General features: G+C 49.2%; 1 protein-coding gene, 3 non-coding genes and 1 pseudogene across 9 annotated transcripts in view; all 5 read left to right on the forward strand.

Moving 5' to 3' along the window:
- The first annotated feature begins 32 nt into the window (after window positions 1-32).
- Window positions 33-25,429, forward strand: part of TEX14 (testis expressed 14, intercellular bridge forming factor) — a 94,529-nt gene continuing 69,132 nt past the window's right edge. For 3 of the 6 annotated variants that reach the window (XR_012897039.2, XM_075904673.2, XM_075904674.2), the window contains exons 1-2: window positions 35-457; window positions 3,220-3,356. Coding sequence is in view for 3 of the 6 variants with exons in the window: in XM_075904673.2 (XP_075760788.2) it covers window positions 213-457; window positions 3,220-3,356 (382 nt within the window). In the remaining 3 variants the exon portion in view is untranslated. Of the gene's footprint in view, window positions 458-3,219; window positions 3,357-19,573; window positions 20,034-25,429 lie in introns of those variants that run through there. The other 3 variants (XR_012897040.2, XM_075904675.2, XM_075904676.2) reach the window with 3 other exon arrangements.
- Window positions 4,669-4,865, forward strand: LOC112543973 (small nucleolar RNA U3; annotated as a pseudogene).
- Window positions 8,116-8,331, forward strand: LOC112543978 (small nucleolar RNA U3). The gene has a single exon (XR_003087273.2). It is a non-coding gene; the product is annotated as a small nucleolar RNA U3 (small nucleolar RNA).
- On the forward strand, window positions 13,999-14,214 carry LOC112543977 (small nucleolar RNA U3). Its single transcript, XR_003087272.3, has one exon. It is a non-coding gene; the product is annotated as a small nucleolar RNA U3 (small nucleolar RNA).
- Window positions 20,059-20,274, forward strand: LOC112543976 (small nucleolar RNA U3). Its single transcript, XR_003087271.3, has one exon. It is a non-coding gene; the product is annotated as a small nucleolar RNA U3 (small nucleolar RNA).

Here is a 25,429-nt window from a genome sequence, read left to right on the forward strand (position 1 = left end):
CATCCTGTTAAGTGCCTGCGGTGCCCTTGGCGAAGCATTCAATGCCAGTGGTGCACGGACCGGCTAATCACAGCCACAGCGGGCAGGTGCTGTCGTGTTGTCGTACGGGGTCTGTAGTGGGTGCATGTGGCAGCGTGTTGGAGGCATGAGGGGCACGTGGCAGAAGTTTTGGGGGCCTGGCTACTCCCTCCAACCGCTCCCAGTCTCCGCAGATGAGTGGTCTGGACAAACTGCAGGGGAAGCCCCGGCTGCCCCTGCTTCGCACGCCATGCCAGGGAGTTGTGGCCCCTGGCAACCTCCGCACCTCCCCCAATACCCCGCCTTCCGGCAGTTTCGACCCGTGGAGCTTCGAGCCCGCAGGAATTGTGACCTCTGGGGGCCTCCATCCCTCGCGGCTAACGGTCGTCTGTTTGTCTCCCTCGACGGTTGGCCCGGGCCCCGCGCCACAGACTGCCAGGTGGGGACGAGGGACGTGTTGGAGACGAGGGTGTGGGGGGAGGAGGGGTGGCGGGACACGCAGGGGGGGGAGGGTGCTGAGTGCGGGACACTCAGGGAAGTGGGGGTGTGGGGTGAGGTGCTGAGTACGGGGCACGCAGGGAGGTGGGGGTGTGGGGTGAGGGTGCTGAGTACGGGACACGCAGGGCGGTGGGGGTGTGGGGTGAGGTGCTGAGTACGGGACACGCAGGGCGGTGGGGGTGTGGGGTGAGGTGCTGAGTACGGGACACGCAGGGCGGTGGGGGTGTGGGGTGAGGTGCTGAGTGCGGGACACGCAGGGAAGTGGGGGTGTGGGGTGAGGGTGCTGAGTACGGGACACGCAGGGAGGTGGGGGTGTGGGGTGAGGGTGCTGAGTACGGGACACGCAGGGCGGTGGGGGTGTGGGGTGAGGTGCTGAGTGCGGGACACGCAGGGATGTGGGGGTGTGGGGTGAGGGTGCTGAGTACGGGACACGCAGGGATGTGGGGGTGTGGGGTGAGGTGCTGAGTGCGGGACACGCAGGGATGTGGGGGTGTGGGGTGAGGGTGCTGAGTACGGGACACGCAGGGAGGTGGGGGTGTGGGGTGAGGTGCTGAGTGCGGGACACGCAGGGAAGTGGGGGTGTGGGGTGAGGGTGCTGAGTACGGGACACGCAGGGAGGTGGGGGTGTGGGGTGAGGTGCTGAGTGCGGGACACGCAGGGATGTGGGGGTGTGGGGTGAGGGTGCTGAGTACGGGACACGCAGGGAGGTGGGGGTGTGGGGTGAGGGTGCTGAGTGCGGGACATGCAGGGAGGTGGGGGTGTGGGGTGAGGTGCTGAGTGCGGGACACGCAGGGATGTGGGGGTGTGGGGTGAGGGTGCTGAGTACGGGGCACGCAGGGAAGTGGGGGTGTGGGGTGAGGGTGCTGAGTACGGGACACGCAGGGAGGTGGGGGTGTGGGGTGAGGGTGCTGAGTACGGGACACGCAGGGATGTGGGGGTGTGGGGTGAGGGTGCTGAGTACGGGGCACGCAGGGAAGTGGGGGTGTGGGGTGAGGGTGCTGAGTACGGGACACGCAGGGATGTGGGGGTGTGGGGTGAGGGTGCTGAGTACGGGACACGCAGGGAGGTGGGGGTGTGGGGTGAGGGTGCTGAGTACGGGGCACGCAGGGAAGTGGGGGTGTGGGGTGAGGGTGCTGAGTGCGGGACACGCAGGGATGTGGGGGTGTGGGGTGAGGGTGCTGAGTACGGGGCACGCAGGGAGGTGGGGGTGTGGGGTGAGGGTGCTGAGTGCGGGACACGCAGGGAGGTGGGGGTGTGGGGTGAGGGTGCTGAGTACGGGGCACGCAGGGAGGTGGGGGTGTGGGGTGAGGGTGCTGAGTGCGGGACACGCAGGGAAGTGGGGGTGTGGGGTGAGGGTGCTGAGTACGGGACACGCAGGGATGTGGGGGTGTGGGGTGAGGGTGCTGAGTACGGGACACGCAGGGAGGTGGGGGTGTGGGGTGAGGGTGCTGAGTACGGGGCACGCAGGGAAGTGGGGGTGTGGGGTGAGGGTGCTGAGTGCGGGACACGCAGGGATGTGGGGGTGTGGGGTGAGGGTGCTGAGTACGGGGCACGCAGGGAGGTGGGGGTGTGGGGTGAGGTGCTGAGTGCGGGACACGCAGGGAGGTGGGGGTGTGGGGTGAGGGTGCTGAGTACGGGACATGTGGGGTGAGGGTGCTGAGTACGGGACACGCAGGGATGTGGGGGTGTGGGTGAGGGTGCTGAGTACGGGACATGCAGGGAGGTGGGGGTGAGGGTGCTGAGTACGGGACACGCAGGGATGTGGGGGTGTGGGTGAGGGTGCTGAGTACGGGACACGGGACACGCAGGGAGGTGGGGGTGTGGGGTGAGGGTGCTGAGTGCGGGACACGCAGGGAAGTGGGGGTGTGGGGTGAGGTGCTGAGTACGGGGCACGCAGGGAGGTGGGGGTGTGGGGTGAGGGTGCTGAGTGCGGGCACGCAGGGAGGTGGGGGTGTGGGGTGAGGATTCTGAGTGTGGGGCACTCAGGGAGGTGGGAGTGTAGGGTGAGGGTGCTGAGTGCGGGACATGCAGAGAGGTGGGGGTGTGGGGTGAGCGTGCTGAGTGTGGGGCATGCAGGGAGGTGAGTGTGCTGAGTGTGGGGCATGCAGGGAAGTGGGGTTGTAGGGTGAGGTGCTACCTCCACCCTACACACCCACCATGTGTGTAGGGCGGAGGTGCTGAATGGAGACATAGTGTGTAAGAGATAAAAAGGGAAGGCAGTGCTGAATATGGGATGCACTGGGTGCAGGGGGAAGGTATCGAGTGCCTGGGCATTGGGGGCTCTGGCCATGAGCTGAAGGCGCTGAGTGAATGGAGCCTGTTTCACTTGCTCTGTTCTGTTCTTGCCCTGTGATCCTGTGCATCTGTGCACCTTTCAGGATTTTTAGGTCATACCCTGATGGACTAGTCTGACTACTGCTTCAGTGGGGTCCTCTTAAGTCCTCTTTCACTTTCATTGTTAACCCCGCCTTCCTGCACACAACTCAGTCCATTTCCATTATGATGCTATAAGCCAAAGTCACTAATGAGTACATTCAAACGTTTTGGGCAGACCACCGTCTCTCTTGGTTTTTTGTTATTATCAGATGAACTGCAGTGAATGTAAATCTGGTAATGGTAGAATAAGTCAATTGGACTGTTGCATTTTTAGCTGCTACAGTACTTGGATTCAGTATAACTTATCAATCTGTTTTTTTGAAACAGGATGGCTCATGCTCTCCCTCTCCCCATACCTTGTCCAGTCCAGCTTGGTACTATCAAAAGTGATTCCTTGGAAGCACAACTGCATGAATATGTTAAACAAGGAAACTATGTTAAAGTGAAAAAAATCTTGAAAAAAGGTAGGAGCTGTATTTAGAGAAATGTTTGCAAATATCATGCTTTCTTGTATTTTTGACAATGGATAATATTTTCTTTGTGTTAGAAAATTAGAGGCAGGATGCCCTATGAAAAATGTACTCCATTTTTTTCATTAAAGTACAGAGAGTATTTGGCTGTCTAGCAGATGGCATTAGTTAGATATTATAGCCACCAAACATATGATCTGAAAAATGGTAAGTATAATAGGAAGGAATGTAGTTGAATATAGAACCAGGTAATAATTAAACTGTTGCTGCAGCAGCATTTTTTAAGAATAGCGGAAGTCCCTTTTTAGGAGGAAATGTATAATATCCATTTACATCCCATTGGTTCCATCTGAAAAACAAATCTGTCTTGTTTATTTCTCTGTAATTTTTGGCATCCTGATTATAGTCTATATATTAATGTAAATATTTTGCCAATGATTTACTACTTGCCATTTTTATATTGCTCTTGTAAAAAAATGACTGCTGTATTTTCTGTCCGAAATATGAGGTTACTAATACTGGATGTTTACAGTTGTATCATATCCAAACAGTGTACAGATATTGAAATAGGGAGAGAGTTTCATAGGGGAGGGAACAGGAGGGAGTTTATTCATCCCATTACCAGTTTCAGTGGCTTAAGGGGTTCTTCCGTGGACTTGAAAAACATAACTGTATTAATACTAGTGGGAGCGACATGTGTAGGTCTGCTTTAACAGCAAAATTAAGTGTCAAAAGAGGCTTGTAAAGCAAACAACCAAGTTGATAATATACGATCCATTATTGCCAATTATTTTGGAGTGCGAGGGATAAGCAGATGAACCAATGTAATAGTGTCTAATGGGAGGAGAGACTAAGGAACACACGTCATTGCTTTAGGAGCGGATTGCTTATTGCCTACATAGCTTCTGAAGCACGTCAGCTCTCAGCCTCCAGCCTTTCTGCTCTTGCAGTGCGTGTTTCTTGTGCGTAACTGTTGTCATGCGTCCTTCCTGCCTTGCCAGTTTGTTAGTCCCACATCTGTGAGTATAAGCAATAGAAGAAATATCTGATTGGCGGAAGGGGTGTTCCTCTGTTAATTAGGAGAAGTGATTGATAAAATTCAGGAAAACATATTTGTAACATAAGCTAAAAAAAGGACATTTAAAAAAGCTTTTCATATGTTAGGTGTCACAGTGAGACATGGACACTGTACTTACTGTTTGTCAGTCTCTGTGATGATAATGATAGTTGATGTATTACATTACACATTGTAATAATGACTAAATATAGACATCTTAGCCTGGGTGTATAGCCAGGAGGTTGATTTAATACTATAGTTTAAGGGATCATTTCTCTAAGGTATAAATAGAAGTGTAGTTGAAAGTGGTTTGTCTTGCTACCCATTAGGGAGAATTCTTTCCTGTGCTTGAAGTAAACAGTTAGTACTGTTTTAATGCCGTTGTACATTATTGATCATCATTCCTTCTCTTTGGGGAATGGGGGAGAGAACAGATATTTACTGGCTGATCTGTATAAAGTAAACTTAATTAAAAGTTTTTGTGAAGTTGGTGTATAATTTTTTTCTAATGTATACATTTAGAAAAGAGATGTAGTGATTTAATTAATTATTGCTTCTGCAGTGTTAGGAGAGCTGATTTTTCAATAGTTTTTCTAATAGTGTGAGAGAAGAAAATGCAAGGTAACATTGATAGTTTCATTTAACAGCTGCTTAAGGCTACGTCTACACTGCAGGCTTCTTGTGCAAGAACTGTTTTGTGCAAGAGTTCTTTCACAAAAGATCTTGCGCAAGAGCACGTCCACACTGCCATGTGCTTTTGCACAAGAGCGTCCATGGCAGTGTGGATGCTCTCTTGCGCAAGAAAGCTCTGATGGCCATTTTAGCCATAGGGATTTCTTACGCAAGAAACCCCTGTTGCCCGTCCACACTGCCTTCTTGCACAAGAGGGGAGAGGAATAACTCTTGTGCAAGAAGTCCTCTTTTCTGATGCTTTATTGTAAATGTACTTGCGCAAGAATACGCGTGCAGTATAGATGCTCTGCAAGTTTTTGTGCAAGAACAGCCTTTAGTACAGACCTAATGTGGAAGTGGGGAAGGAGAACAGTGGGACCCACTGAACCCCTGCAGGTAAGGGAACTGACTATGAGAGAGTTGGCTTGGAAGGAAGGAGGAATGGGGGAGAAGAAGTGAATAGGAATACACACAGTTTCTACAGTGGGGGAGAGAATGGGGCCCTTAATGGAGCAAGGGGATAAGTGAGGGTACACAGATCTAGGGATGTTAATGGTTAACTGGTAGGGGCTGGACCAACATCCCTACACAGAACTCTTAGGCTACGTCTACACTGGCCCCTTTTCCGGAAGGGGCATGTAAATTTCACGAGTCGTCGTAGGGAAATCCGCGTGGGATTTAAATATCCCCCGCGGCATTTAAATAAAAATGTCCGCCGCTTTTTTCCGGCTTTTAAAAAAGCCGGAAAAGAGCGTCTACACTGGCCCCGATCCTCCGGAAAAAGTGCCCTTTTCCGGAGGGTCTTATTCCTACTTATTCCTATTCAAAGTAGGAATAAGACCCTCTGGAAAAGGGCACTTTTTCCAGAGGATCGGGGCCAGTGTAGACGCTCTTTTCCGGCTTTTTTAAAAGCCGGAAAAGCGGCGGACATTTTTATTTAAATGCCGCCGGGGATATTTAAATCCCCCGCGGATTTCCCTACGACGACTGGTGAAATTTACATGCCCCTTCCGGAAAAGGGGCCAGTGTAGACGTAGGCTTAGGCTGTGTCTACACTGCACCCCTTTTCCGGAAGAGGGATGCAGATGAGACAAGTCGGAATTGCAAATGAAGCGGGGGATTTAAATATCCCCCGCTTCATTTGTATAAACATGGCTGCTGCTTTTTTCCGGCTCGGGGCTTTGCCGGAGAAAAGCGCCAGTCTAGATGGGATCTTTCGGAAAATAAAGCCTTTTCCAAAAGATCGCTTATTCCTCTTAAAATCAGGAATAAGGGATCTTTCGGAAAAGGGTTTATTTGCCGTAGTCATTTGGAGATTGGAGGAACCTGGAATGAAGGGTACACAAAAACCCCTGGCATAGGGGAATAGAGGAAATACAGAGCTCCTCCATGGAGCAGTAGGAATGGGGGGTATGAATAGAGCCTTTGGTGTGGGAAGAAACATGGAGAACTTTTTATGGGGGAAATACATGTACATAGGTCCTCTGGTAAGAGATGAGATGGGGAGAATTTAAGGGAGTCTGTAAAAAAAGTAAGATGGGAGAGGGCACATAGGGAGCTTGGGAGAAGGGGGAACAGAAGGATGCTAGGAGCCCATAGGGTGGGCAATAAGCTTGACTTGTACAGAATTATAAAGTGTCCTTCCCCCTCCTTTATGTGAAGAATATGGTCATCTGTTGGCAAAAAGTTTCTGTTTGCAAAAGGTAATATTCTTCTTCTTTCGTGGCCACTTGTTTTAAAAAATGAGTGATTAAGAGGTTAATCAGGGTAGACGAGGAGTGACAAGGAAGAAAGGGGCAGCTCATAGCTAGAAAAGTGCTATCAGAACTGGAAGTGCTTTTCAGGAGGACAAGTTGGACAGTGTTCTTAGTGGTCAGCATGTAGGTGGAGTTACCTGAATGCAAATGTTGTCTGTAACTGCTATCGTTGCCTCTTCCCATTGCAGAAGTGGGGGAGAGCTCAGACTGGGTGATTTGTCTGCATAAACTGAATGAAAGAGCTTTAAAATATTGGTTTTAAAAATTTTGTTTGGAAAGTTTAGAATAGCTGGTTTTGTTTCTATCCCTACATAATATTTTGAATTTATGTGCGTCGTTGTGCGGGGGTTATTTATACTCTTCTTTTTTGTGGTGTTGGATTTTGAAATCTTGTGTAGAAATCAGTTGGCCAGATGATGTGGATGTTTTAGAAAAATCTCCCAAAACAGATTCAAGCCTTTGTCTTTTTCTATATTTGGGGAGACAAAAGGCTGCAGTTAAATACTTGTAATTCCAATACACATTAATTCTTACACAATACTCTCCAGGGAAGCAAACATACTTGATTCCAATGTTAGCTCTATGTAGTGACATGATATTATTTTTTCAAGAAAAACTAGATATTAAGAATATTTTATTTGCTTTTCTAATGGTTATTTACATTTTTATTGCTATGAATTATGCGTGCTGCTGTCCAAAGGGAGAAAATGTTGGTGATATATACTTGCAACATTAGATTTGCTGTTTTTGGATACACCACGTGGGAGAATTGTGCTGTGAAAAGCACTTTAACCAAGTCCCGCTGCTCAGCTTCCGCTTTGCTGCGTTTAAACAGTTGAGGCTAATAACTCTAACGCGGAACACTTGCGAATAGTCTAAAGCAGACGAACTCGAAAATAAGCCGCAGAGCACGGAAGAGAGCGCTCTTTCCACGTCAGTCTCTGCCTGACAACGAAATGGCCCCTGAAACATCACGCGAATCAGAAGAGCCTGTGAGAGGGCCGCAGTTTCAGGAAGTAAAAGCGGGCAGGTTTGATTGGCTACCGGGCGCTGCTCATGCTAATCAAGAGGCTGTGGTTGTAAATAGCGACATGAACACATTTCTGACATGCAGAGTTCTAAAAGAAGTCGGACTGTGCTTGAATGGGACGGGCACTTGCGTTAGGATTTCTGTTCCGTAGTTTTCCAGGTGGTGTATGAAAACACTCGCCATGATAAGAAAGCTTGTGCGCGTGCTCCTGGGTATGTGTCCGCGAAATGCGTTGTTAAGACTATACTTTCAGGGATCATTTCTATAGTTTGTAACTAGAGAAGTGCAGTTGAAAGTGGTCGGTCTCGCTAACCACGAGGAGGAGTGAAAGTGTTCTCTTCTGAGCGCGAAGCGAGCAGGCAGTGTTGCTTTAATGCAGCTGCTGTCTGTTATTGATGACCGTTCCTTCTTCCCTTTTGGGAAGTTGGAGGGAGAGAACACAGACTGAGTGGTTAGCTCTTATGAAAAGTTTAAAAACAGCTTTGTGTTTATGGAAATGTTTTATTTGAATGGTGTTTGCTAGTTGAAGTCTTTTTATTTCACTCTTTTTTTAATTAAAACCCGCATTTTTTCTTGAACGTCTCTGGTAGTTAGCTGCTGGTATATTGCTTACTTTTTTCCTCTGAAACACATCAGGCTACATTTCTATTACATCAGGCAATATGTGATTTCCAAGCAGCATATCCGAATTACTGTCTCTTGACTTCGGGGCTCTGTAATGATAGCAGGATCAGGTCTGCTGCCCCAGCTTTCCACCATAGGAGAACCAGGAAAAATGCTTCATCTCACTTACTCCTCCCAGCTGAACTGCATTCTTTCTTTATCTTGCATCTTCCACTGCCACACAGGCTACTCTTTTGCCATAATGAACTCCTTGACAACCCATGCTCCCATTTCAAAACCTAGCCCTGTCCAATAAGTCTTGTGTGCTCAATTTCCTGTTATCCTTTTTGTAGATACAGTGAGGTCTTGTACAAAGGACATTATATTAGGAATGAAGAAGTCTGAGTTCCCTCTCAACTAAACCAGTGACTAGTTCTGTGCTCTCTGCTCCAAGGTCCTGGCCTATCATCTGGGATACTAACAACCCACTTTGGGGAAGAACATTGAAATCTATTGATGAAAAAGACACAATAGCTATGTGTACACTGCAGGCTTCTTGTGCAAAACGGCTGTGTCTAGACTGGCAAGTTTTTCCACAAAATCATCTGCTTTTGCGGAAAAACTTGCCAGCTGTTTACACTGGCCGCTTGAATTTCAGGAAGAGCACTGACGATCTCATGTAAGATCGTCAGTGCTTTTCCGGAAATACTATGCTGCTCCCATTTGGGCAAAAGTCTTTTTCCGAAAGACTTTTGCGCAAAAGGGCCAGTGTAGACAGCACGGTACTGTTTTCTGCAAAAAAGCCCCGATCGCAAAAATGGCAATCGGGGCTTTTTTGCAGAAAACCGCGTCTAGATTGGCCACAGATGCTTTTCCGCAAAAAGTTCTTTTGCAGAAAAGCATCCTGCCAATCTAGATGTGCGTTTCCGAAAATGCTATTAACGGAAAACTTTTCTGTTAAAAGCATTTTCGGAATATCATGCCATTGTAGACGTAGCCGAACTGTTTTGCACAAGAGTTCTTGCGCAGAAGGTCGTGCACAAGAGCGCGTCCACACTGCCATGTGCTTTTGCACAAGAGATTTGCTTTTGTGCAAGAGTGTCCATGGCAGTGTGGACGCTCTCTTGCTCAAGAAAGCGCTGATGGCTATTTTAGCCATGTGGTTTCTTGCACAAGAAACCCCTGTTGCCCATCCACACTGCTTTTTGTGCAAGAGCAGCAGTGAGAGGGGGAAAAACAGGTGAGTTGACTGCCTCCCCCAGCTGCTGCCTATGAAAATTTCAGCAGTTAATATGTTTAAAAAACCCCGCATTTTAACATTAATATTTTATATTAAATAAAAGAAGGAGATTTTTAAAAATGTTTTTGAAATCTTGTTTTGGGGAAGCGTAGTCAGTTTTTCTTTTTACGGGGTAGGCTTTTAGCAAATCATTAGGCTACTGGGATTCTTTCATAATCTGAAGAGGATTGAGCATCAAAATTCTCTGCTCCCGCCAGCAAGTGGACACATGTGAAGGAGATCAGTTTCAACCTTTTGTCTTAATCTGCTTTGTAGAAGATAAATTAAGTAGAGTATCTAGGTTAATTCTTATGCTGCATGGGGGGATGGTTTATATAAATAATTTGAGAGTTTTGCGCCATTCCTTGTGTGTCGTGTATTTTTTTTATTGTTTTAAGAAGACTACCTGGCTTTTATGTAAATATATTTGGGTTATTTCCCTGATATTTATATTGCTATGAATTTTATATTTCACAGCAGGCATGGGGAAAAAAGCCTGTGACAGTGGACTTTGCAAAACTATACACTGGGGCTGTGTCTAGACTGGCCAGTTTTTCCGCAAAATCAGCTGCTTTTGCGGAAAAACTTGCCAGCTGTCTACACCAGCCGCTTGAATTTCCGCAAGAACACTGACGATCTTGTGTAAGATTGTCAGTGTTCTTGCGGAAATACTATGCTGCTCCTGTTCGGGCAAAAGTCCTTTTGTGCAAAACTTTTGCGCAAAAGGGCCAGTGTAGACAACTCAGATTTGTTTTCCGCAAAAAAGCCCCGATCACGAAAATGTCGATCAGGGCTTTTTTGTGGAAAAGCGCGTCTAGATTGGCATGGACGCTTTTCCGCAAAAAGTGCTTTTGCGGAAAAGTGTCTGTGCCAATCTAGACGCTCTGTTCCGAAAATGCTTTTAACGGAAAACTTTTCCGTTAAAAGCATTTGCGGAAAATCACGCCAGTCTAGACGTAGCCAGAGAGAGCTGCATATGTGGCCCACAATGGAAAATGGAAAACAACCTCCCTCCTTTTCAGGCCCCACCCCTGTTTCACTCTTTCTCTTCCCCCCACTTTCCCTTTCCCACCCTGCCTCTTTCCACCCTTGCTCCACTCCACTTCGTCCCTTTCTCCACCGTCATTGCACTCCTTTCTCCAAGCTGCCACCTGCAAGCGACACAATCTGGGGGAAATACCAGGGGCATTTGTGACTGGGAGCAGGGTTCTCCAGCCTCGCACCTTGAACTATCATATGTATAGGACAGCTCAGTTCAGAATGCCTTGGTTCAAGAGGCATTACTTATAAAAATAAGGATGATTTAGTGCAGTGGTTCCCAACCAGCAGTACACACACCCTTGGAGGTATGCAGTGGTCTTCCAGGTGGCACACAAATTCATCTAGATATGTGTCTAGTTTTACAACAGGCTACACAGAAAGCATGAGCAAAGTTTTAACAAATGAAACTGGATACAGACAATGACTTCTTTATACCACTCTATATAGTATACATTGAAATTTGAGCACAATGTTTTTTATGGTAAAAAAAAGAAAGAACAATTTTTCAGTAATAGCAAGCAGAATTTTGATACTTGTTTTATGTCTGAATTTGTAAATAAGTAGTTTTTAAATGAGGTGAAATTTGGAGACATGCAAGACAGATCAGACTCCTGAAAGGGGCACAGTTGTCTGTAAAGCAGAGATGAGGATCCTCCAGCCCAGTGGCAGCGGGATGACGAGGGAGCGCCAGCTCTTGTCCCACTGCAGAGAAGTGTGAGTCTGAAGCCTTTCAGGATAGATCAACATAAGCTACCAACTGCATCCTTTTACATGTCTGTCATAGGGATGGTAAGTAGTGGTTAATAAGCTAAGTGAGTAGTCGATAAGGGGATTAGCTCCTGGGGGTAGCACAAGCTGGGATTGAGCAGTCCCAGCTCGCACTGGCTCCAGGATTGCTGTGGTGCTGCCTTTTAAATGTAGTAAGAGCCAGTAGGCTCTTACTACATTTAAAAGGCAGAGCTGCAGTGGGGGACTGATGCCATCCAGGACCGAGTAGTCCTGGCTCATGCCAGGTCCCAGACCTCTGCAACTCTGCTTTTTGAATGTAGTAAGAGCCTCCTGGCTCTTACAACATTTAAATAGCAGAGCCACAGCGGTCTGGGATCCAGCAAGAAGCAGGACTACTCAGTCCTGGATGGCATCAGTCCCCCACTGCACCTCTGCCTCCGCTGCCCCCTCTTCCACGCGGAGATGGTGCTGGGGGGAAACTGCTTTTGAGCCAGCTCTCCCCAGCACTGGCTCCTACTCCCCCCCCCCTTTGCTGCCTCTGATACAGAGGTCTCAGAGGGGTGGAAAGACCGAGTAGTCGAGTAGTGACTCAACTAGTCGCTTACCTCCCTAGTCTGGCAGGTGGTAGGAAGCATATTGCCATTTGCCCCCTTCCTGTCCCCACAACTGGAGGAACAGCATCACAGGGAAGCTCTGTCCTTTCACTGCTTGCAGGCTCTACCTGTGTCATTCCCATTAGCTACTCTCAGGCCTCACCCTCAACCTCCACTTCCTCCTCTCTCCCAGACCCCCCCAACTCCATTCTGTACTTTACCTCCTGCCCTGATCCCATACCCTCAGCCCCCTCCTGAGCCATCTTTCCAACCCACATGCTCCACCCACAGCCTGCTCTTGCAGTACCTTCCACTCAGACCCTGCACCCCCAGCCCACTCATGCATCCTACCTCCCACAAAGATCCTGCACTCCTGGGATGCTCCTGCATGCTACCTCCAGCCAAGAGACCCCACCCCTCTTCTGCACCATATCACTAACCCAGACTCCACACTCCCACCCAGCAGCTGCAGTCTACCTCCTGCCCAGACCCCACAGCCCCAGCCCAATCCTGCACTCTACATCCCATCCAAATTCCCACAGCAACCCTTAGCCTATTCCTGCATTACTACCTCCTACCCAGGAATCCCACCCAGATTCCTCACCCCCACTGTGCTTCAGCACTTTACATTCTGCCCAGAATCCAAACCCCCACCTTGTTCCTGCGTGCTATCTCCTGCTTAGACCCCACACTTGCACCCCACTCCTTCACTCTATCGCCTGCCCAGCACCAACATGGCAACCACCCTAGCATCCATTCTCCTACACACTGACTCCCTCATTTTTGGCCCAACCTAGAGTCTATGGGACCCCCCACAAAATCTTCCATTCCTGGGCCTCCAGAAGAGTTAATCTGACCATGGGAGGGGGGGGGGAAGAGGGGTGCCCTGAACCTTGGTGCTCTCCTCCTCAAGCTGCTGGAGTGCTCAGAGTTGCATGAGCTGGGTACTTGCCTCTCACTCTCTCTCTGGCTGTGTCTACACTGGGCCACTTATTCCGGAAAATCAGCCGCTATTCCGGAAAAACTATTCTGCTCCCGCTCAGGCATAACTCCTTATTCCGGAACACTGTTCCGGAAAAGGGCCAGCGTAGACAGCCCAATAGTCTTTTCCGGAAAAAAGCCCCAATCGCGAAAATGACGATCAGGGCTCTTTTCTGGAAAAGCGCGTCTACATTGGCCACAGATGCTTTTCCAGAAAAAGGGCTTTTCCGGAAAAGCAGCCTGCCAATGTAGACGCTCTTTTTCCAGAAATACTTATAACAAAAACTATTCTGTTTTAATCATTTCTGGAAATTCATGCCAGTGTAGACACAGCCTCTCTGTTCTGCTTATCACTTGGTACCCAGGTGGTGAGATGTGGGTCCCAAATGATTTCCCTGAGAGTCAGTGTCAGTGGGCCCCTACCCAAAAATTCCCCGCCCCTGCTGTAAAAGCTGACAGCGATTGACTTAGTACAGTGCTACCAATAACTAACAGGAAGCTTTGCAAAAGCTTTTAGTGCAGATGAACTTGAGAAAAAGAAGCTGCAGAGATTGGTAAAAATGTCTGATCTGTCAGCGTCCCTTGTGGCTGGTAACTGTCATGTGATATAGAGGAGCCTGTGAGAGGGCCGCAGTTTCAGGAAGTAAAAGCGGGCAGGTTTGATTGGCTGCCGGGCGCTGCTCATGCTAATCAAGAGGCTGTGGTTGTAAATAGTGACATGAACACATTTCTGACATGCAGAGTTCTAAAAGAAGTCGGACTGTGCTTGAATGGGACGGGCACTTGCGTTAGGATTTCTGTTCCGTAGTTTTCCAGGTGGTGTATGAAAACACTCGCCATGATAAGAAAGCTTGTGCGCGTGCTCCTGGGTATGTGTCCGTGAAATGTGTTGTTAAGACTATACTTTCAGGGATCATTTCTATAGTTTGTAACTAGAGAAGTGCAGTTGAAAGTGGTCGGTCTCGCTAACCACGAGGAGGAGTGAAAGTGTTCTCTTCTGAGCGCGAAGCGAGCAGGCAGTGTTGCTTTAATGCAGCTGCTGTCTGTTATTGATGACCGTTCCTTCTTCCCTTTTGGGAAGTTGGAGGGAGAGAACATAGACTGAGTGGTTAGCTCTTATGAGGTTAAAAACAGTGTTGTGTTAGTATTGCTTGGCTATGTCTAGACTGGCATGATTTTCTGGAAAATGCTTTTAATAGAAAAGTTTTCTGTTTTGAAACAGCATCTATATTGGCACAGGAATGATACTTTTTGCGGATTGCCATTTACCAATCTAGATGCGCTTTTCCACAAAAAACCCCGATTGCTATTTTTGCAATCAGGACTTTTTTTCAGGGCTTTTTTGCAGAAAACTGAGCTGCAAAAAAACCAGAAGACTGAGCCGCAAAAACACCTCGATCGCCATTTTTGCAATCAGGACTTTTTTGTGGAAAAGAAATCTGAGCTGTCTACACTGGCGCTTTTGCGCAAAACTTTTGCGCAAAAGGACTTTTGCCCAAACAGGAGCAGCATAGTAGAAGCAGCAAAGTTTTTCCGTTAAAAGTATTTCTGCAAAAGAGCGTCTAGATTGGCACGGATGCTTTTGCGCAAAAAGTGCTTTTGAACAAAAGCATCCGTGCCCAGTATAGACGCGCTTTTGCGCAGGAAAGCTCAGATGGCCATTTTAGCCATCGGGCTTTCTTGAGCAAAAAATTAAGGTGCCTGTCTACACTGGCCCTCTTGCTCAAGTATTCTTTCGCAAGAGGGCTTATCCCTGAGCAGGAGCGTCAAAATATTTGCGCAAAAAGCATTGAATTCTTACATTAGAAGGTCAGTGCTCTTGCGCAAATTCAAGTGGCCAGTGTAGACAGGTGGCAAGTTTTTGCACAAAAGTGGCCACTTTTCCTCAAAATCTTGCCAGTCTAGACACACCCATTAGTGTTTTGCAGTCTCATCCCTGTTTGCACCAAGTTCTGTGAGCAGGGGTCTAACTCTTGCTTACAGCTTAGCTTTGCTTTATATTAGCCAAGTTTTGTTCATTGTTAACTAGGTCTCAGGCTTCAAAGCAGGCCTGTGCTACATGTGCTTTTGTTTCAGGCCCGCATCTTACTACAGCCTATTTTGGTGTGTTAGAAATTAGGCCTAATTGGTGGAGAAAATAAGGAGCAAATAGGCTATTCCACCCATTATAAGCTTTATGGAGTACTTGAGGTAAGAGACTTTGGGGAGAAAAAATATCAGCTGGAGCAAATTTCATAAATGAACTGCTATCCCTTTCCTCCCTTCCCTTCCCCTTCTCCCCCTCCAATCAGTGGTCCCTGCAAGCTGTGAGCTTGAGCAGCTGCTCAGAAGAGATTCAGATGCTACCTACCTGATTAGCAGAGTGCCCATAGTTATGTTTTTTGTTTCTACTGGTGGTGAACATTTGTATGTGTGTTGATGCATATACAGGCAGTCCCCGGGTTACGTACAAGATAGGGACTGTAGGTTTGTTCTTAAGTTGAATCTGTATGTAAGTCGGAACTGGCGTCCAGATTCAGCCACTGCTGAAACTGATCAGTTTCAACAGCGGCTGAATCTGGACGCCAGTTCTGACTTACATACAGATTCAACTTAAGAACCCCAGGCTCTGCGGCTTTGCTCTGCTTTGCTCCCCGTCCCCCTGGTCTGCAGACCAGGGGGACGGGGAGCAAAGCGGAGCAAAGCCGCGGAGCACGCGGGCAGCTGACAGCCCTGTCCGCTGCCCGCGTGTTCCGCCGCTTTGCTTCCTCTCCCTGGTCTGCTGGAGACCAGGGAGAGGGAGGGCCCCGTTCGTAACTCGGGGACTGCCTGTATTTCACACATGGGAAGAAAAGATTAGAGGGAACATTACCCCATCCTGGTATTCTAGACTTTATTCTTTCTAACCCTGAAAGATGTGACCAAATTGGGTTGGGCCAGAAAGAGCCAGCTGATACTACTATTGCTGCCAGCTTTGGCTGAATTGCAAACACCACCTGGGATGTGAGACTGACCTGGTTTACATTAGTTAGGCTAATATAAGATGCCTTGCATTGCCCTAGCTGCAGAAGTATCTTCATTTAAATTAGCTACTGCTACATGAATTTAGTAACACACACTTTCCTTTAGTAGCTAGAGTTATACGCCATGCAATTAGGTCACTGCTTTGCCTACCTTGACTATTAATGGCTTTCCAGAGCCATCCCACAATGCCCCACACTTATGGTTAGGTTGACACAATTGCTAATGCAAAAAGTCAAGTGTGCACACTAGTGATTTAATAACTACATTGGCTGGACACCAATGTAAATTAGGTCATAATAATTTTATAGCATAAATATATGTCAACACCCCCTCACCCAAGTTTCCATTTTCTTCCCATCCTTACTTCTTTTCTTTTCTATTACTCTCTCTTTTTTTTTTTCAGGGCTGGGAATTCAGGTTGGCATTATCAATGTAAATAACCTTTAAAATAATTAACTGGTTAAATTATTAAAATTATATTAATTAACTGGTTAACCATTGGCAGGCCAGGCAATGGCAGCCAGGGGCATGTTCCCATCCGCTCGCCTGGGCCAAGTCTTTATGGCTAGTGTTCCGCATGCTGGCCCAATGCAGCCAGAGTCAGGATCCTGCCAACCAGGGCATGGTCTTGCTGGCCTCCCCACATGCACCACTCAAGCTCGGCTGGGGTTGGGGTCCCACCGACCTGGGCTGCTCTAGTGCAGTTGGACCTGGGCGCAGAGGCAGGCATGGCCCTGTGTGCTGCTCCTGTGCGGCTGGGTCTTGCTGGCCCAAATGGCTGGCCCAGCTCAGCCAGGGTTGCTCTAGCCTGCTGCAGTTGGTCGTTCAATCAGGTATGCAGTAAGCGTTCTGGTAAGCCTAATTCTTACCAGATAACCCCTTATCTTGAGCCTGCCATCCCCTGCCCTAACTCGGACACTGCCCCTGCCCTCACCCCATCTACATCCCAAAGCCCTGCCCTGACTTCTGTACCTCCACATCCTGTCCTGACTAGGAATGTAAAATTCTGGTTAACCCTCGGGTTTTACCAATTATGCAGAATCCCATTCTTACCCTTTCCCTCTGTGCTGGGCTGCCACTGCCAGCCCCCTGCATGGGGGAATAAGTTTCTGTTCCTGGCCCACCCATGGAAGAAGGCTGGCAGCAGAACCAGCAGCCCAATGCATGAGGAGGGGAGGGAGGGAGGCAGGGGGCCTTACCTCCTGCTCCTGCCCTCTCTGTCTCCTGCAGGCATGGGAGACCAACACCCAGGAGACTGGAGTAGCCCTCCACCTACTGCAGGCTGCTGCCTGGAGCTAGTCCCGGGAAGCATCACTCGGTTAGGATGATGCTTACCAGGTAATTGATTAATTAGTTATCTGATCACATCCATGTCCTTACTCCCTCCCTCCCCCAAACAAAGAATTAATTAGTAACAACAAGCAGAATTGCGACACTTTTGTATTATGTCTGATTTTGTAAGAAAGTAGTTTTTAAGTGAGATGAAACTTGGGGCTAAGCAAGACAGGTCAGACTACTGAAAGGTGGGAGGCCCTATGTGCTGCCGTTTGTCCTGTTCCTGTCCCTACTGCTGGAGGAACAGCAGCACGGGGAGGCTCTGTTCTTGTGCTTCTTATAGGCCCCAGCCTTGTCATTCCCTTTGACTACTCCCAGACCCCCAATCCCCATACCCTCCATCCCAGACCCCCCCATTCTGTACTCTACCTCCTGCCCGGACCCTGTACCCCAAGCCTCCTCCTGGACTCCCTCTCTAGCCCAGAAACCCTCCCATCCCAGCCTGCTCTTGCACCCTACCTGCCACCCAGAGCCTGCACTCCTGGCTCATTCCTGTACCAGAGATGTAATAATGTAATCGATTAACCAATTAACTGATAAACAAAAGTTTATAGGTTAATGCTATAGACTACACACATTTGCCTCCCTCCCCCCACCTTGCCAGTAAATTTTTTGGCAGGCTGGCTAGCAGCCTGGCTCAGTCCTGGCTTGCGATGGGTCTGGCACCTACCCTTACTGTGGCTCTGCATTTAAAAGTGTATTAGGAGCCAGGCAGGCAGGCAGCCTGACTCAGTTTCGGTTCACACTGGGTCCAGGAGCTCAGACCCCCCCCCCCAGAGAAGGGCTGTTGCCACGCTGCGTTGCTGCCCCTTTATCAGAGGTAGCAACACAGGGTAACAGGCAGCCGCTCTGCAAGGAAAGCTGGTTTTTAAACTGGCTTCCCTTGCGGACCAGCTCTTGCATGGCAGAAGTGGAGTGGCAGTGGGGAGTGGGGCTGGAGCATACTGGATGCCTGCTCTACCCCCAGGGACTATAGCAGTGGTCCCCAACCTGTGGTGGTGGCCGGGCACCAGGGGGCGTGGCCGTTCGCCCGCCGGGCGCCAGGGGACGGGGGCAGGGCCCCCCCATAGCCGCACGCCCCCCCCCCCATAGCTGCACCCGGGGCCGGCGCCCCCCCCTCCTCCAAGTGCCCGGGACCGGCGCCCCCTTTCCCCCAAGCTCCGCGCGCCCGGGGCCAGCGCCCCCTCCCTCCCAAGCTCCGTGCGCCGGGGGCCGGCGCCCCCCCCAAGCACCGCGCGCCCGGGGCTGGCGCTCTCTCCCCCCCAAGCTCCGTGCGCCCGGGGCCGGCGCCCCTCCCCCTCCTCTAAGCGGCCGGGGCCGGCGCCCCCCGCCCCAAGCGCCACGCGCCCGTGTTGGGGACCACGGGACTATAGAATAGTCGACCAACCAATAAGAATTCATTAAGGTTACTCAACTATTCAATTAACCAATATTTAACATCCCTATCCTGTACCTTACATCCTGCCCAGATGCCCTACTCTTGCACCCTAACTCCCAACCAAACTCCACACCTCCACCCCATGCCTGCATTCTCACCTGCACAAACCTTGCAACCCAAAATCAGACCGGCAGCCACTGCGGCAGCTAACCCCCTACACGTTGAACCCCTCAATTTTGGCCCCACCCGAGAGTCTATGGGATCCCCACAAAATATTCCCCTGGGCTGCGTCTAGACTGGCAAGTTTAAAACTTGTCAGCTGTCTACACTGGCCGCTTGAATTTCTGCAAGAACACTGACGATCTGATGTAATATTGTCAGTGTTCTTCAGCAAATACTGTGATGCTCCCATTCGGGGAAAAAGCCCTCTTGTGCAAATGTATTTGCGCAAGAGGGCCAGTGTAGACAGCTCAGGACTGTTTTGCGCAAAAAAGCCCTGATGGCGAAAATGGCGATCAGGGCTTTCTTGCGCAAAACTGCATCTAGATTGGCACGGACGCTTTTCTGCAAAAGGTACTTTTGCGGGAAAGTGTCCGTGCCAATCTAGATGCTCTTTTCCGCAAATGCTTTTAACGGAAAAACTTTTCCGTTAAAAGCATTTGCGGAAAGCCCTGGTGTGTTGTGAAGCTGGACCGCCTGGAGCAGAGTGAGATACCTCCCTTTTATATTACTTATCATTTGGGGACTATGTGGTGAAGTCCCGACCCACAAAAGGTTCCCCATTCCTGCTGTAAAGGCTGACAGCGATTGATTCAGTACAGTGCTACCAATAATTAACAGGCAACCTTGCAAAAGCTTTTAGTGCTGATGAATTTGAGAGAAACAGCAGCAGAGCCTGCTAGTACGGCCTGATCTGTTAGCATCTTTTATGCCTGGTAACTGTCACGTGATATAGAGGAGCCTGTGAGAGGGCCGCAGTTTCAGGAAGTAAAAGCGGGCAGGTTTGATTGGCTGCTGGGCGCTGCTCATGCTAATCAAGAGGCTGTGGTTGTAAATAGCGACATGAACACATTTCTGACATGCAGAGTTCTAAAAGAAGTCGGACTGTGCTTGAATGGGACGGGCACTTGCGTTAGGATTTCTGTTCCGTAGTTTTCCAGGTGGTGTATGAAAACACTCGCCATGATAAGAAAGCTTGTGCGCGTGCTCCTGGGTATGTGTCCGCGAAATGTGTTGTTAAGACTATACTTTCAGGGATCATTTCTATAGTTTGTAACTAGAGAAGTGCAGTTGAAAGTGGTCGGTCTCGCTAACCACGAGGAGGAGTGAAAGTGTTCTCTTCTGAGCGCGAAGTGAGCAGGCAGTGTTGCTTTAATGCAGCTGCTGTCTGTTATTGATGACCGTTCCTTCTTCCCTTTTGGGAAGTTGGAGGGAGAGAACACAGACTGAGTGGTTAGCTCTTATGAAAAGTTTAAAAATAGCTGTTTGTTTGTGGGTTATATGTGATTGTTTATAAAGGTGGTGTTGTATTGTTGCATTGTAGTTTTTAATCATTTTATTGGTAGTTGCTGCAGTTTTCCCAATTTTTTTTTTAATTTATTGTTTCACTTGTACCGTTTTAGTACTTACCGTATTTTCCAGCGTGTAGGGCGACTAGGGCGACTGGGCGTATAAGACGACCCCCTATCTTTTTATAAGACGACCCCCTATCTTTTTAGTACTTACCGTATTTTCCAGCGTATAGGGCGACTAGGGCGACTGGGCGTATAAGACGACCCCCTATCTTTTTAATTAAAAGATAGGGTTTCATCTTATATCCCAGCGCCCCTCCGCCTCCTTTGCTCCCCTCCGCCTCCTTTGCTCCCTTGCTCCCGGTGTCCCTGGTCTGCTGGAGACGACCCCCTATCTTTTTAATTAAAAGATAGGGTTTCATCTTATATCCCAGCGCCCCTCCGCCTCCTTTGCTCCCCTCCGCCTCCTTTGCTCCCTTGCTCCCGGTGTCCCTGGTCTGCTGGAGCGCCGCCAGGAGCGCCTGGGCTCCCCCGCCTCTGCTGGAGCGCCGCCAGGAGCGCCTGGGCTCCCCCGCCTCTGCTGGAGCGCCGCCAGGAGCGCCTGGGCTCCCCCGCCGGAGCCCCTCCGCGGCTTTGAAAGCCTCGGGGGAAGTCGGCGGCGGGGCATCCCAGGCGCGCATGGGCTGCCCCCCCTCCGGAGCCCCTCCGCGCCGCGCGGAGGGGCTCCGGAGGGGGGGCAGCCCATGCGCGCCTGGGATGCCCCGCCGCCGCCTTCCCCCGAGGCCTTCAAAGCCGCGGAGGGGCTCCGGCGGGCGGGCAGCCCATGCGCCCCTGGGATGCCCCGCCGCCGGCTTCCCCCGAGGCTTTGAAAGCCGCGGAGGGGCTCCGGCGGGCGGGCAGCCCATGCGCGCCATGCGCGCCTGGGATGCCCCCCCGCCGGCTTCCCCCGAGGCTTTGAAAGCCGCGGAGGGGCTCCGGCGGGCGGGCAGCTCATGCGCGCCTGGGATGCCCCGCCGCCGGCTTCCCCCGAGGCTTTCAAAGCCGCGGAGGGGCTCCGGCGGCGGGGCATCCGGCGTACAAGACGACCCCCGATTTTTGGGGGATGTTTTTTAACTTCAGAGGTCGTCTTGTACGCCGGAATATACGGTATTTGTTTTTCTGTCCCAAGCATGTCCGGTAATCCACAGAGGGCATAAAAATTGCTGTGTTTTGACTTCTACTAGTTGACTCTGTAATGGTAGCAAGATTAGCTGTGCCTCTTGAACCCTATACCAAATCTAAAGTGTTAGAGAAAGTTTGAAGCATCATTAGCCTAAACCTAAGACTGCATCTACATTGCAGGCTTTTTGTGCAAGAACTGTTTTGTGCAAGAGTTCTTGTGCAAAAGGTCTTGCGCAAGAGCTCGTCCAGACAGCCCCTGTGCTTTTGTGCAACAGATGGGTCCATGGCAGTGTGGATGCTCTCTCGCTCAAGAAAGCTCTGATGGCCATTTTAGCCATAGGGGTTTCTTGCGCAAGAAACCCCTTTTGCCTGTCCACACTGCCTTCTTGCACAAGATCTCCTGCGCAAGGCTGTGTCTAGACTGCAGGGTTTTTTCGAAAAAAGTAGCATTTTTTCGAAAAAACTTCACTTGCATCTAGACTACAGCTGCTTTCTTTTGAAATTAAATCAAAAGAACGCGGCTTTTCTTTCGATGGCGGTACTCCTCATTTCACGAGGAAGGATGCCTTTTTTCGAAAGTGCTCTTTCGAAAAAAGGCGTTCTTAAATGCAAACAGGGCTCTTTCAAAAGAGAGCATCCAGACTGCGTGGGTTCTCTCTTTCGAAAAAGCGGCATGCTTTTTCGAAAGTACTGGTTGCAGTCTATACGCACTTTTTCGACAGAGGCTTTTTCGAAAGTATCTTTCGAAAAAGCCTCTTTCGAAAGAGGCTTGCAGTCTAGACGTAGCCCAAGAGGGCTTATTCCTCGTGGTGAGAGGAATAACTCTTGCACAAGAAGCCCTCTGTTCTGACACTTACTCTAAATTTACTTGCGCGAGAACGCAAGTTTTTGTGCAAAAAGCCTGCAGTGTAGACATAGTTGGCTGTGTCTACACTGGCATGAATTTCCGGAAATGCTTAAAACGGAATACTATTCCGTTTTCAGTTTTTCCGGAAAAGGAGCGTCTACATTGGCAGGCTGCTTTTCCGGAAAAGCTCTTTTTCCGGAAAAGCGTCTGTGGCCAATATAGATGCGCTTTTCCGGAAAAGAGCCCGGATCGCCATTTTAGCAATCGGGGCTTTTTTTCCGGAAAAGTCTACTGGGCTGTCTACACTGGCCCTTTTCCGGAACAGTGTTCCGGAATAAGGATTTATGCCCGAGCGGGAGCAGAATAGTTTTTCCGGAATAGCGGCTGATTTTGTAGAGCATCGTTGCATTTCCGGAAATTCAAGGGCCAGCGTAGACAGCTCGCAGCTTACTCCGGAAAAGCGGCTGATTTTCCGGAATAAGTGGCCCAGTGTAGACACAGCCAATGGCTGTGTCTAGACTGGCAAGTTTTTCTGGAAAATCAGCTGCTTTTCCGGAAAAACTTGCCAGCTGTCTACACTGGCCGCTTGAATTTCTGGAAAAGCACTGACGATCTCATGTAAGATCGTCAGTGTTTTTCCGGAAAAACTATGCTGCTCCCGTTTGGGCAAAAGTCTTTTTGGCGCAAAAGGGCCAGTGTAGACAGCACAGTACTGTTTTCTGCAAAAAAGCCCCGATCGCGAAAATAGCGATCGGGGCTTTTTTGCGGAAAACCGCGTCTAGATTGGCCACGGACGCTTTTCCTCAAAAAGTGTTTTTGCGGAAAAGCATCCTGCCAATCTAGATGTGCTTTTCCGAAAATGCTTTTAACAGAAAACTTTTCCGTTAAAAGCATTTCCGGAAAATTATGCCAGTGTAGACAAAGCCTGAATGGTTTAGATCTCAGGCGGAAAGAATAATAACGGGGTGCCTCTACACAATACTCTACACTTGAAATAAGAGACTCAGTTTGCACTACGCAAATTGCATATCTTATTTTGATTGAATTTAGAAATAGCGTGTTTTGAAATTTGGCGTGCCTACACAGTACCAAATTTCTAAAGAACACAATATTTTGAGACATCCCTTAACCCTTGTGTAATGAGGGTTACAGGGATGCCAAAATAGCACATCCGCTATTTCAAGATCTCTCTCGAAATAGCTGGCACATTCAAAAGACACGGGATAGGTATTTTGGGATACTTCTGGTATCCTGAAATAGCCCTGCTGTGTAGATGTACCCGGGGGAATGAGAACATGTACACAGTCCTGACATGAGGGGCAGAATGGAGGACCTTTCCCTAGTATGGAGAAGAAGAGTGATTCTTCGAGTGGTGTGCCTGTGATTCTTCGAGTGGTGTCCATTCGGGTCTTGGTGTATCCGTGTGCCGCTGATGGGAGCTTTTTGGTGAGCAGAGCCCCTCGGGCTGCGCCTGTGCACCCAGTGTCTTGCGCCCCTGCTGTTTGTCGAGTGCATGCATGGTGTGAGCCCGTCAGTTTCTTTTCTACTGTCTTTGGCTGAAGACAAAGTCAAAGCAATGCTCTTATTTCCTAACAGGAAAAACAAAATTACTATAGCTTTAGGGGGTAGCCGCGTGAGTCTGTTACAGAAAAAAACAGCAAGAAGTGGGCTATGCCCACGAAAGCTCATGAACAGCCATTCTTGCACAAGAAGCCTGCAGTGTAGATGTAGCCTGAGGGAAAAGTCTAAACTAATTATAGTAATTACCATCTAAAATTACTATAATTAGTTTAGACTTTTCCCTCAGGCTACATCTACACTGCAGGCTTCTTGTGCAAGAATGGCTGTTCTTGCGCAAAAACTTGCAGAGTGTCTACACTGTACTCGAGTTCTTGCACAAATAAATTTACAGTAAAGTGTCCGAACAGAGGGCTTCTTGCGCAGGAGTTATTCCTCTCTCTGGCTACGTCCCTCTTTAAATAAGGGATAAGGGATCTTTTGGAAAAGGCTTTATTTTCTGAAAGATCCGCGTCTAGACTGGAGCTTTTTTCCGGCAAAGCTCCGAGCCGGAAAAAAGCGGTAGCCATTTTTATGCTAATGAAGCGGGGGAGATTTAAATCCCCGCTTCATTTGCAATTGCTATATGTCTAATTTGCATCCCTTTTACGGAAAAGGGATGCAGTCTAGACACAGCCACCTAGTGTAGCTATGTTGCTTCTGCATACTAGCAATGGTTCAGAGTCAGTGCCATCCTTACTGGAGTGTGGGGGCCCGGGGAGAATTCCCCTCCCTCCCTGCTCTGCCCCCATTCCTCTTTTTCCCAAATCCTGCCCTGCCCCTTCCTGTCCCTGCTTCACGCCACCCCTTCTCCGCCCCCATTGCACTACTTCCCTCAAGACTCCTCCCCCAAGCAAAATGACCCAGGGGATTACTAGGGGTACCGGGGGCCGGCAGCAGGATTTCCCCCCCCACACCCTGAACTGTCTTGTGGATAGGACACCTCTGTTCAGAATGCCTCGGTTTGCGCAAATTCAAGTCAGCCATGGGAAAAAAAAATCCTTACTTTAAGTTGTTTCGTTGTAAGTCCAAGTTTTTTGGAACGTATAGCGAGGAGGGCCTGTACTCTGTATCGGTGTTTCTCAACCTTTTTTTATAAAGTACTCTTTTAAAAAAAATTATAAGTACCCCTAGTACCTACAGTTTTCAGAAACACATTTTTTTTCTACCATTGCATCACATTTGTTTAAACAACTTAATCGTAGCTGGATGCATGATGAAATTTTTGGGTGTAGAAAGTACAAAAATAATAAAGTGCTGTAAAACTTAAAAATGCAGTTATCTCCAAATTTCAGTTGTGTTGATGAAGGGCATTGGGGGTTGGAGGGAGAGGAGCTGGGAGAAGGCTTGAAAGAAGGGGTGGGCATGAGAAAGGTAGGGATGGAGCAAGTCATGTGTGAGGGCACAGAGGGGAACGGGGCAGAGAGTGGTGAGGGGTGGGCATCGGGGAAAAAGAGGGCAGGGGCAGTAAGAGAAGGGGAAGGTGGCTAAGGGAAGGGCTAAGGGAAGGTGCAGGTGCCAGGGGATTCTGGG

This window comes from Pelodiscus sinensis, chromosome 21, assembly GCF_052426305.1.
Source record: "Pelodiscus sinensis isolate ZL-2025 chromosome 21, ASM5242630v1, whole genome shotgun sequence".
NCBI lineage: Eukaryota > Metazoa > Chordata > Testudines > Trionychidae > Pelodiscus > Pelodiscus sinensis.